This window comes from Leptonotus elevatus, chromosome 16 (genome assembly GCF_054856555.1).
Source record: "Leptonotus elevatus isolate MCC_2025b chromosome 16, RoL_Lele_1.0, whole genome shotgun sequence".
Classification (NCBI taxonomy): Eukaryota; Metazoa; Chordata; class Actinopteri; order Syngnathiformes; family Syngnathidae; genus Leptonotus; species Leptonotus elevatus.
In genome coordinates, this window is record NC_141254.1 from 3,574,850 (window position 1) to 3,588,493 (window position 13,644).

The 13,644-nt window shown below is 37.4% G+C and overlaps 1 protein-coding gene across 3 annotated transcripts in view; it reads left to right on the forward strand.

Annotated features, from left to right (window-relative positions):
- pknox2 (pbx/knotted 1 homeobox 2) overlaps window positions 1-7,877 on the forward strand; it is a 108,352-nt gene extending 100,475 nt beyond the window's left edge. For all 3 annotated transcript variants that reach the window (XM_086098941.1, XM_086098942.1, XM_086098943.1), the window contains exons 9-12: window positions 1,188-1,307; window positions 1,404-1,480; window positions 3,130-3,308; window positions 4,964-7,877. In XM_086098941.1, the coding sequence (XP_085955067.1) occupies window positions 1,188-1,307; window positions 1,404-1,480; window positions 3,130-3,308; window positions 4,964-5,244 (657 nt within the window). In that variant the 3' untranslated portion in view covers window positions 5,245-7,877. The remainder of the gene's footprint in view (window positions 1-1,187; window positions 1,308-1,403; window positions 1,481-3,129; window positions 3,309-4,963) is intronic.
- Window positions 7,878-13,644: the final 5,767 nt, after the last annotated feature.

Sequence of the window (13,644 nt, forward strand, 5' to 3'; positions counted from 1 at the left end):
TATTATAATTTAATAATAGCATATATTATTGTTAGCCTACAAACAACTGTGTGCATGTGTGCCTGGAATGCAACAGTGCAACTTTCTTCAGGTTCCTTGAGAGAAACGTTGGCTTACTACTCATTTCTGCTCCAGAAAGGAACACTAGGGAAAACAAACAAACAAAACTAAATAAAATGCTGTAATTTGTTACAGCTATTTTTTTATTTTATTTTTATTTATTTTTTTGTTGTATTCAATATTTGGTTGAAATCATAATTTTCAATTGAATAGAAATCAAATAAATGTATTTTTCCCAAGCTAAATAAAAAAGTTACATCCAAGTAACTTTTTACTTTGGAATAAACTAATTAAAGTCAATTTTATTACTTTACCCTTAATCGAATTTCTGATTCAGTATGAACAAATCTTTTTGGGGTTCAACCTGAGGTGCTTGATTCGAGGTAAAGTAATACATTTGACTTAAATTAGTTTATTCCAAAGTAAAAAGTTACTTGGATGTAACTTTTATTTATTCATTTATTTATTTTACTTTAGTTTTTATATTTGTATTTATTTTTTTTGTTTTAATTTATTTATTATTATTATTTTTATTTAGTCCAACTAATCACTTTTTTCAGTGAACTCTCACAATTTGCAATGTACCGGTAGCTGGATGCACTAAAAACATTGTTATTGTGTTGTCACGTGGTGGAATTTATTAATGTTGTGCTGGCATACTTCATCGATTCATGATTATTGCTAAGTGAGCTCAACCTGCACAACACACTCTGGTTTAGAGCCTCTTTTTTTCTTTTTGCTTAATAGTGAGTTGTACATGCAGTTTCGAGCAGGGAAAACCTATATCATTGATTCTAAGATATTAATATCTTAAATGTCCATATCTACCTATACTGCCGATACGATACATTATTCCGCTATAGCTTAGTGATAAGAATAAATGACACTTTTGTACTGCTTTATAGAACACTTACAGATGCTTTACAGGTTGAAGCAAGAAGTGTTATTACTCAAATTCAGTTACCATGGTGACACTTGAAGAGGTGTTTCTGCCATTGTCAAAGAAAAAAACGATAACCGGTTACCTCCTTGTGTTTCCGTGGCAACGTTAACTAAGCTTCAGCATCCACTTTGATTTCACCTTTCTCTTACTAGATTTGTCAATTTTCCCCGACTGTTCTCCACAGTTGAATGTGGATCTGTCAGCCCTATTGGACAGCGAAGACAAGAAGTCAAGGAATAAGAGGGGGGTCCTTCCCAAACAAGCCACTAACATCATGCGCTCGTGGCTCTTTCAGCATCTTATGGTAAAGCAGAAATTGTCAATTGCACGTACTATATTGGGTGTTAGGGTGGCAAAACAAAGTGTCTGATGCCAATTGCTGTGTTCTGTTCTCCGTTAGCACCCATACCCAACAGAGGATGAGAAAAGGCAAATTGCAGCACAAACAAGCTTGACGCTTTTGCAAGTGAATAACTGGTAAGATGTTAAAGACGGTGTGGAAATATATGACTTACCAAATGCTGCCATCTTGTGGATTTGTAGTGTACTATTCCAGTCAGGACGGTGTTGGTTAGTTTCTATGCCTCTCAGTCAAGACTAGTGTCACAATCAGTTTGGATTTTTCGTTATAGTTCATTTTTATTTCTTTTTTGCTTCTGTTTTTTTTTTAATTTGTAGAACAAATTTGTTAACTTTTATTAGTTAAATATGAAAATGAAACCACGATTAAAAAAATAAAAATATAGAAATAAATATAAAAATAAATGTGGAAATAAATAACAAAATATTCATATAAAAAAAAATATCAATAAAGACCTTCTGCTATCATATATTTATTTCATGCTGCAGACATGTCATCATGAAATGTGCAAGGAAATGGTATAAGCGAGCATTCCTAAGCGTGTCTTGGGTAGTGATTTATATTTAATTATAGTTTTATCTTTTTGTATTATTTACAAAAATCTAACAGTTAATAAAAAAAAAAATGTTAAATGACGTGGGTGAATGCACATCAATACTACTTCTTTGGGAAAGAATTAAGAACACAACAACAACAACACCTCAAGGTATGCCGGGTATTCTAACTCCACAAGGCTCGAAATAAGACAGTTTGCATAGCAGTTTGCGATTCTAAATTTGCATTTAGTGTCTCATTAAACCACAATGAATATCAAAACAGAGAGCCAGTCCGAGTTCTAATTGTCACACCCGAGTCACAGGAAAGCGTGTATGGTCTGAAAAATGCAGTATACATTCACTACTCACTATAACTAATGTGATTTGTTTTCACAATACAGTCCTGAGTAGCACTAAGCTTGCCTCAACTTCCTACTACCAACACGTAGTTGACACGTTAACGCACACACGTCCAACCCATGAAGATTTTTGAGAATTTTGAGATTGTCTCGGTGGTTCAGTTATCGCAAAAAGTTAAAAGTCTGTGAGTCTCAATTTTGCTATTCAATATGCAGAGGAAGGCATTTTACAAATGTTTGCTGGTCTGTCTTCCGTCGACGTCCTGGGCCCCCTTCCATCATCGTAAATCGGCCTCATCAAAATATGTTGACAATATGTTTTGATTAGGTGCAAAATGAAAAGTTTGCCTCACAATCTATGATGCAAAATTGATTATTTCTTGGGGTGCTCAGTTGGAATCAGTATATCCGCAGAGGTCTTAAAAAGTTAGCCACTGTCCTGTACTGAAATGACTAATAGGCTTTTCATTTCTATTTGATTGTGTTACTTCAAGTGCAGTTAAACTAAACTGTTCTATTGTTTAATGTCCTACAATCGAATAAAAAATATATATAATTCAAGGTGCAGGCCTATGGTGTTGGTGTTCAGCCAGAAAATCAGTGCACGCCTATGGAGGACCAAAACTGGACTGAAAAATTAATAAATGACTAAAAGCAAAAATTAAAGTTCAGGCCGTCGTGTCGATATTGCATGTTCTTCCCATGCTTGAGTGGGTTTTCTGCCACATTTGATTGTTGGATTAATTGGAGACTCTAAATTGGCCATGGGTGTGAATGTGATTATTATATATGTGTGCTACCACCAATTCAGGCTGTAAACCATTGTGCCTGTCCCCTGCATCAACTTCATTTTCCTTCTCCGTTTTTTAGGTTCATCAATGCTCGCCGGCGTATCCTGCAGCCTATGCTGGATGCCAGTAACCCTGACCCAGCTCCGAAAGCAAAGAAGATGAAGTCCCAGCATCGTCCCACACAGCGTTTCTGGCCCGACTCCATTGTGGCTGGAGTTTTGCAAGCACACAGATCTCAAACAGGAAACCATTCAGACGGTAATACCAAATACTTTCTATGTGATGTAAATACAGTATACATAAACACAAATACTATTTTCCCATGCAAATGACTGTATCTGTGATTAGAAGACATGTAGTTAAGCCCCGATATTATTTGTACCTTGGCTAGATTTTGGTTAGGTAAATGATGAATTGGTGTCCCCAGGCTGAAAACAAAAAACATTTTTATAACTTGACATTTTGAAAATTATTCATATTCCTTCCTATATAGGCCAATTTTGAGGAAATACAATCGTCAACAAGACTCTAAACAATCCTGAAAACCTGTAGAATAATTATAAACTCATAAAATAATTCAAATCCACTATACAGTATATTTGGAAAATGTTGTATGCCTTTCATTGAAAAAGGGCTTCAATAATTTTAAACATGGAAGTTTAAAAATAGAGTGAACATAATAATCAATGATGGTTCTCTCGATGGTTTTTACTTAATTGCATGTTGAAGCATTTATTTTTATTTTTTTTACAATTTAAACTTATGTGTAAAACACATTTTCCTGCCATGTAAAATTCATAGGAAACATACTTTGAGAAAATAACAATGAAATTATATATTAAATTATTTTCCTTTACATTCATAAAATAAAAATCCACATGAATTCCAAATCTGGCCACGGTCTTAGCTATACTGTGCAGGAAAAAAAATACAAATAAAAAATAATTTCAGCCCTGTATGTTTCTAATTTTCACCACTAGATGCCACCATTGATAGAAGTAAGAAGCTAAACGTTTTGGGGAAAGGATACCTGAGAAACAGTAAAACAATATATCATAATAATAATAATAATAATAATAATAATACACACTTGAAGTAACAAATTTTGTGGAGACGAGGGTCAAAATTAATAATGTGCTGAATTTCACAAATTACTTCATGTTAAAGATTAGATAGATCTTAATCTGAAAAGAAAAATGCACTGAGCTGTCACCAATGTCTTACAAATGCAATTATGCCATCTAGTGGCAGAATGATGACCTCAACACAAATCAATATCACATTCCTTTTTTACAGTACAATACATCTTTGTAATTTTAACAAAATTTTATGATTTTTTATGAAATAACTGTATCAATGACTAAAAGATGCAGCCATATTGTATTAGTTTAAGATTTGTTTCCACTTTTATGTCAACTACAGTATGATAACTTTTTGAAAATTATTTTACATTTAGAACAGATATAAAATTTGCAATTAATCGTGAGTTAACTCTTGAAGTCAAGCGATTAATTACAATTTAAAATTTGAATCGCCGGACACCCCCAAGAGACAAATTTGCCACTTTATAATAATTAATGATACTCGTCTTTGTGAAGACACCAATCATGTCAGTGGTTTCTCGTGAGATTAAGGAAACAGAAAAATATCATATCCAAGACTTTTTTCATTAATTAGAATTTTTGAATGATCGCTTGCAAAACATTCCTAGAAAATCACAATGTCCTATCACTGGTAAGCTATTTTTGGAACAGCCCCCAGGCTAGTGACCCCTGACTTACTGTACATGGGTTGTGATATGATTCAAGGACAGTTCATTTTAAAATGTAATGATTTAACTTGGTTTGGGTGAATAGATAAAACAACTTTCAGATTAAAATTGGATAATAATGCTGCTTTTTCCCGACTGTCAGACCCGCTTAGCCTGGACAGCCTCCAGTCGCTGTCATCGGACTCTGCCACTCTGGCCATGCAGCAAGCCATGTTGGGAGCTGATGACTCCATGGATGGCACAGAGGAAGAGGATGAAAATGAAGAGGAAGAGGAGGAGGAGGAGGAAGAAGAAGAAGAAGGAATGGAGGAGGAGGAAGAGGAGGAGGATGGAGATAATGAAAACAATAGGGGGAGGTCGATGGCCAGTGGAGGAGCGGGAAGAAGAGATGCGAGCATGGAACACAGAGAGGAGCTGGAGTAGTCAGAGAGGAGGGACATACTGGACAAGACGTTGACCCCCACCTGTCCCATTAACATTCTGATTCCAACACAAAATGATGGCACTGTTGCCATATGCATTTGAGGGCATGCAAATCAATCAGGGCGTCTTCTTTTGAGAAACTGTGGAATAAAATATGACAAAATCACCCTTATAATTACGGAAAATTATATTAAGACAAACGTTGTTACAGTTTACTTAACTGTAGTGGGCTTTTTAAAATACAGTTACTAAATAAAATGCTTAACATAGCCAAATGTGAAAGAACTTTATGCGTCAGCGAGCCTGATAGTTTGGACTACTTAAAATTTCCTCTTGAGTTTACAAAGTACAGAAGCATACAACGGAGCATTAGGGCCATTTTTTAGAGAATGGGGGCAATATACAAGAGAAAAAACTCGCAAATTTGCCTCTTTTAAAAGTGGAAAAAAAATTGTGGGAAAAAAATAGTGAGAAAAAAAATCTGAAACCTACGAAAAATACACGTAGCGTACTACTCGACTGATTGTGCCAATACTTTTTTGGTCGGGTTTCCAAATAAGGAGATAGTAATTGCTCTAGCATAGATTAACCATATCATGTTAAGCATTCGCTCTTTGAACCATTGTGTATGGCCACTGGCCAGCGACAAAGACGCCCCGCTTTGCGAAGGTCCACACCCGGACGAGCAAGCATTTAAGTTAATTTGTTAAAATGTATATTTACTTGAACATTTATCTTTCCAGAATTTACACATTCATACATTTTGTTTTAGTTTTTTTGTACAAGTAGCTAAGTTGATGTGTCAAATCTGCTGCTCTCCGTCATTCACTTGCATGTGCTTGTTAGTGTTTAGTCAGCTGAAGTGTTTTTTTCTTGCAAATTTGCCACTTTATAAAATAGCAAATTTACAAGTTTCACTTTATAAAATGACAAATTTGCGAGTTTTTTTCTCGGAATATTGCACCCATGCTCTAAAAAAATATTTATATTTATACGTGGCCCTGATACGCCGTTGTAGAAACATTCATGCAACACAGAGTTTTCTCAATGTAAGCAGTCCCAACTATTTTGCTTGACAAAAATGGTACCAACAGTAGATACTCAACTTTTCAAAAGAGAGGGTATTAAAAAAGTGAGGTGAAATGAGGGGATGATGTCTAAATATCTGCACAATACTTGTTCATACCTGTTAAAATATTATGGGTTCTCAGGTCAAACAAACACTGAGCATTTTTTTTCCACTTAAATCATATTTGAGCTGCCGAAAGCCTTTTAAGCATGATCTTTGACCTTGATCTTTCTGTTCCCCAGAAGCAAACCTAATGTAGGCAAGTGTCTTGATGGTTGAAGAGTTGCATTTTTACTTTTGTTTTTTTGCTTGGGCTGAGAGGGTAGCTCGAGCAAAATGACAATGATGGCTGCCTGCACACTGCAGTAGGTCCTTAGAGATCTGCTCGGCTATTTTATGTGATATTGTGATAAAGGGAAGCATTGTAAGAGTTTCCAACTCCCAACGAACTTTTCACACTCATCTTGACATCAGTTGGAAACACACAACTTGGAACTTGGAATATCTGACTGAATAAGCCATCATCATTTACGAACTGACTTTTTAAGAGAAGAAATCAATTTTGATGAAGACAAAAGACTGCCATGAAGTCAATTTTATGTGAAGGATTTTGAAGAAACTGGGAAACAAAGTTCATTTTGTTTTGTACTACATCACAAATGAATTCACTAATTTCTATTGTGAAGAAGTCAAAAAAAAAACATGTTATATGTAATGTTTTGAGTGGTGACTGTGAAGTATGTTACTCATTAATATTATTTTCTCAACTACATTTTTTAAACTCGATCTTCCAGTAACCGACAACGGGGAATATTTATATTTCATTTGTACACTTCTTGTCATAATCTACAGTGTTTAAATAGACCAATTTTAATAATTAAAATATGTAAACTGACAGATGTGGATTATGTATTTTCACCAAGTATGGAGCGTACATGACCCTTTCAAACCCTCATAATGTTTTGCTGCTGTTGGTACTACTAGTGCAGTTACCACCAACAGACTATTGCACAAAGGTGGGATTTTATTTTCTAAAATAACCACACAAACACCGCTCTACTTTTTCAATTATATGCAAACTGGTACCGCATGTTATGCAGTTTCAAATGTTATGTATTATTTTCCCATAATCAACAACAACATGCAACATCTCAAGAAAACAAAGACATCTGATGTCAAAGGTCTATGAATTATAGAATACATTTAACCTATGTTGTCAAACCTTGAGGAACTATTCCTGATATGTGCACTTTTCCTGGTCGAAGTTGGTAAAGTCAGACTACAACTTTCTTTTTTCTTTGTCTTTTTTTGAGAGCTCAGTATTAATTCATTCAGCAGCCTTCCCAAGTCAACATATCATCATCATCATCATCATCATCACTCTTTTTCTTTTTTTTTGCATGCCGATGAGTTGGTGCTCTTTAATTCACCGTAAACCTGTTAAAAATCCCAAACCCTTCACCTTAACTGGATACTTTAGAGTCCAGCCAGTCGTGAAGTTGTCAGGAGATCAGAGGAAGGATCAAAGGAAAGACAGATGAAACAAAGTGAAATCCAGCACCAACCAGACACCACCTACCACCCACAGAGTTACAAAACCAGAATCTTTCACCAACTCCAGAAACATCTAAATTAAATAAAGAGGAAAAACTAAAGTAAGTAAAGAGGACTTCACACTTTCTTCAATGCAGCAAAAGTGTCTGTATAGAATGATTCAGTCATCCAGGTCAAGCTCGGTAGTCCGCAAAGATTGAATTGAGACAACTGCATGTGTTCTTTAACCTGGCAAGAACCAGATTAATGATGTGAATCACTCAAAGGAGTTCTCCACAATATAAATAAATCTGGGACTGTGCCAGTGTGATTTGATCGGGAAAGGCGGGACATTCAGTACAATTCCGAGGGACGTCACAAGTCAAAATGGCGATCAGTTCGGTGAAAGAAATCTCTCCACTCATTGAAAAGCTTTTGACTTTGGATCATTGTAATTTGATTTGTGAGGGTTATTTTGATGTTAAAATGGTATGAGATGACATTTGACTAATATAACAATCTGTGTGATTTATATGATTTGTATTTGTAGTCACAGACAAAAGCAATACAATACGCCGTTTGTTTTCACCGTATAAAGGAAGCATAGGGAAGTATCAAAAATGCCCGGATGTTTGGAATTGTCAATACTTCAAGCTGAGTAGGCAATGCGGCAACTGTGCACGTTTACCATAAATGGTTTTGACTAATCACGGCAGCGGATGAAAATGCCATTGTAGGTATACATTTAAAAAAAGCACAAACATCTTTACCAGCTCAAAATGCATGAAGCGTCTACTGTATTGCTGTTCTTTATTCAACAACAAAAACTGAATAATTCTGCAAGAACTGAATTAAAGGGTTACTTGACTCATTGAGCCATTTTCAGCAGTAAAAAAAATAATATTTTGTCCAGAATGAATTTGATAACTTCATTATTTTTCATGTTCAATTAATACCTTTAAAAACTAATATTTCCATTAGCTGTTGACTGAAGATGACATCACCTGTGCTGAGGAAGTAGGTAACGACCAATCATGCCTCACCTGTTTTCTGGGTTTGGTCAGCAAACTAGCAAACTGAGCCGTGATTGGTCGTTACCTACTTCCTTAGCACAGGTTCTTCAGTCGACAGCAAGTGGAAAATGTGTTTTTAAATGTATTAATTGTACATGAAAAGTAATGAAGTTATCAAATCCATTCTGGATAAAATATTAACTTTTGACTCCTGAAAATGGTTCAATGAGTCAAGTGTCTCTTTAATTGCAGTGTCCCTGTGCATCTTAGGTTGTTGTTTTTTTTCCCCACTACAGCCTCTGCGCTTTTTGCTTTCGTCCCAGCCGCCCCACAAACACAACCTTGATTTGTGATTGGTCCGAACCATTGGTGAAAATCAGCGGGCTCGGTACAAGATGGATTCTTGGAGTTTTGTTAACTCACAAATCCCACGAAAATTCATCTTGTTTAAGACATTAACCTTAAATAATTTTTCTAAATCCTCTTTTTTTTCTTTTTTTTTGGTTAGGTGTGTAACAATCAATTGTTATGAAGGATGGTCATCTATCTATCTATCTATCTATCTATCTATCTATCTATCTATCTATCTATCTATCTATCTATCTATCTATCTATCTATCTATCTATCTATCTATCTATCTATCTATCTATCTATCTATCTATCTATCTATCTATCTATCTATCTATCAAGCTAGCTATAGAGCAGGGGTGGGCACACTCGGTCCTCGAGGGCCAGAGTCCTGCAGGTTTTTGATGCTTCCCTTCTGGCTGCCGTGGCTCAGGGTGTAGAGACGGTCGCTCAGTAACCAGAAGGTTGGCTGTTAGATCCCCGCTCTCCCCAAGTCATGTGTTGTTGTGTCCTTGGGCAAGGCACTTCACACACATTGCCTCCAGTGCTACTCAAACTGGTTCATGTAAGGTGCGAATGTTTGGTGGTGGTCGGAGGGGCTGTAGGCGCACACTGGCAGCCACAGTTCCGTCAGCCTGCCCCAAGGCAGCTCTGGCTACTTAAGTAGCTTACCGCCACCACAGTGTGAATGTGTGAGTGCATGAATAATGTATCAATTTCTCTGTAAAGTGTCTTTGAGTGTCTAGAAAAGCTCTAAATAAATCCAATGCATTATTATTATTCTCTAACACAGCTGATATATGATCAGCTCATCAGCAAGCTCTGCATAAGTTTAGTAATGATCCTGGGGGTGGGGGTTGTGGGGGCTGTGGTCCGGTGGGGTGCCTGGTGGGCCTGCCGAGTTTGCCCACCACTGCTATAGAGTATCTATCGCTAGCTATATATATAGCTAGTTAACTAGCTAGCTCTTTCTAAGTAAGTAAGTAGTTTAGGGTGACCAGATTTCCCATTTCCCCCAAAAAAGAGGACACTTGCCCCCCCGGCCTTGATATTGTGGTACCAGTCGCAGTTTCACAGTGTACTTCACCTCTTATTAGTCACGAAATGCCAACCAGACATTTTCATGAATTTATAAAAACCCCAGAGGCCCGAAAAGGACATAAGAAAATGGTCTGACCTCCCAAAAGAAGACGTTTGGTCACCCTAATGTAGTTTAAATTACTTCTATTTTCAGTAACACATTTATTTACATAGCACTTAAACACACACACACACACACACAAACACATTTTTTAAAGGGCTTCACAAGCCCACAGTTCACAGAAATGGGAACACAGGTGAAGGAAACCCCCTTCCAGACCACAAGTGATACAGAGTAGACAACGTTAATCACATGATATGATAGATAAATAAATGCTATACAGTACAATGTTAGTTTAACCAGAATGAGAGTGTGTTTGATGATAGAAAGCTCTGCATGCAGCTCGATAGCTCCTGTCCTAGTATGTTGATGCAGAATTCTCCATAGCCTCACTTCCCTTCATCACCGCCTGGCCCCCTCAGCGAACAGGAGAAGAGAGCGCAGAGACAAGAGGGGTGGCACTAAAGGTAGGCCACAATCCAGATGTCAGGAGCTGAGGCAGGGTGAGAGAATAGTTGCAGACTAGTTGTGGTTTTACCGAATGAAAGCATGTAGAAAAGACATTATGTCATAAGTTTTAAGATTTGATCATTTCTTCAGATGTAGCTATTCTAATTCCCATAGGCCATTCTGCCTATGCATCTCTCTATTGACTTTTTTTTTTTTTTTTTGCTCCGAGAGTCACTAAAAGACCAGTATGTTGTGAGTTTAAGGCCTAGGATGGAATATTAGAAGTCAAGTCAGCAAGATATCCGTAGAAGGTGTTAAGCCGTGAAATATAAAGGCAAGATGAAAGCCTTAAAATCACATCTCAGGTGGACCGTGAGTCGGGTTAATAATGTATAACCAGACGTTTTGCACTTGCTGCCGGCTTTTAATACTACAGAAGACCAGAAGACCAGAAAACAACACATAAAATTCAATGTGATGTGAACAGTCGTGTTCATAAATTTACATAGCCTACCCTAGCAAACAAAGTGTGTAATAAAATGTGTTTGATCAGGCAAAACACTATTTTTAGTTGACTGTACTCAAATTACACTTCATGGCCTTTCAGACTAACACAATCATTATACAAAACAACATCAAAGACAATAATGAGATCATCCCCCGTTTGGAAATTTGCATACATTTACTTTGTAACACTGTGCATGGCCCCTTTCAGCATTTGTAATGGCTTGCGTTTTTTTGTGATAGTTGTGGATGAGAACCTTTATTTTCTCAGGAGGTAAAGCTAACCATTCTTCTTGGCAAAAAACACCAAGTCCTATAAATTATTGTGTTGTTTTACATAAACTGCATATGGGTATAGGCATAGGGTGTGCAAATCTGCCACTTCATAAAGTCGCAAATTTCCCACTTTAAAAACTCTCAAATGTACTAGTTATTTCTCGGAATATTGCCCCCACCCTCTAAAAAATATATATTTATACGTGGCCCTAATACGCCGTCGTAGTGCAGTAATGGCTTTTTTTCTGGCAATGCAACTGTGCAGCCCATTTTCATTCAAGTTTTTCCTTTGCATCCTAAACAATGTTCATAGCAGTTGTGGCTGAAATCTTTGTTCTCATTTTGTAAAATCTGTGTGGGTGGGCGGAGCCAAACATTTAAGTCCACCCTGCGTGGCTCCACGCCTCGGACTGTGCTCTGCATCCAGGGCTACTCGGCTCAAGCAGTGATTTAATTCAAACACCACCCCTGTGGCTGAAATCTGTCTTGGTTTTCCTGACTGTGGCTTAGTATCAACAGAACCGCTGATTTTACAGATAGTTTGAGCATATCGGATTGGCATTCTCTCCATTAACTGGCATCTCTGTTTTCTCAGGATTAAGAAGCAAGAGGTTACAGGACATTCACTTCTACGTTACAACAATTGTGTGGGTTAGCTAGTTTGTCAGTACGTCAGTATTTTAAGCAGAACCGAACTGTAATCATCAATCCCTCAACGTTATATTAACTGGACTACCGCCATTGCTAAATTACAGCTGTCTGTTTTAGGACACCTCATTGGCACAGTTCGTGAATCGTCAGTCCATCAGCGTTAATTTAACCACACTTCCGCTGTGCTAAATCACACTTTGTCACTACTATTTTCCACTTGAGATTGTTTACGTTACTAATACTATTCTTTCCCTCACTAATATTGACACGTTTAGTATATGCACACGGTCGTAACTGCTGCGAATACTACTGCGCATAGCTAACAGACTTGATGCGTCCCCATTGTAGGAACCCTTAGCTGTTCAATAACATGCCTGATGTAAAATGGCACACAGAATGGCCCCTTAACTGTCTAACAACATGCCTGATGTAAAATAAACAAACTGAGAGCAAAACTAAATCTTGCATAAACATAGGTGGAAAACATCATCGTGGTCGGTAGTTACCCAAGCTCTACAACACAACCAGTTTTCACTATTAGGACAGAGCCAGAAGAGACAAAGCTAGGAGAATGGTGTGCAAGGAAGTTAGCACACCTGGTAAGTGTATATTTTCTTGTTTACTGCAGGAGAAGAGTAGACTTGGCCCCAGTCCCAAGAAAGAAGTGGAAGTACTAAGTTGCGTCAGTGAAACAGTCGTCCATGGGTGACGGCCTGAGAAAGTCCGTAATTGCTACTTAAACGTTTTTTGATAATTACATTGGCGGAATGAAAACCCACTTATGGCAATGCTTAGTCCGTCAATGTTTCGAAGTTGATGGACCTTCAGTCAGTATTGATGGAATGCCCACCTCTGCATATGATACATACCTTCAAGTGGCAGCATATGGATACTGAACAGTCGGGCTGAATATCCCTGGAAGACTCCAAGGTAACAACACTCAGAGGCGTGGTTTAGCCCCAGGTGCTAGCTAGCTAGCGCCCTAGCTAGCTTCCATGGTGCTCGTTTACCTGCTAGGGATCGAGCATCAATAGCTAAAGCCAAACTGTGGCAGGGTTTTTACTTTCTGGACCTGGATTTGCCACCTCTGCTCAGAGGTTGCATTACCATGAATAACATCTCTGAGAGATAGGATCTAAACCAGGAAATTGTTATGCCTTGACCAGCAATAATAACAGTCAATTTCAGGCCATGCATGTACAGATTATTATTTGAGCCACATTCTTGCCAGACCATTTTGTGTGTGTGTGTGTGGACGTGTGGGGGTGCGTGTGTGTGTGTGTGTGTGTGTGTGATTTGTCATGCTTTCAGAAAAAGCACCACTTTATTCTTCTGTGCATGTCTAATACATTAAAATAGTTTTTTTTTTTTTTTTTTTTTGCACAGTGTTTCATATAAAACATGCACTGTTAGA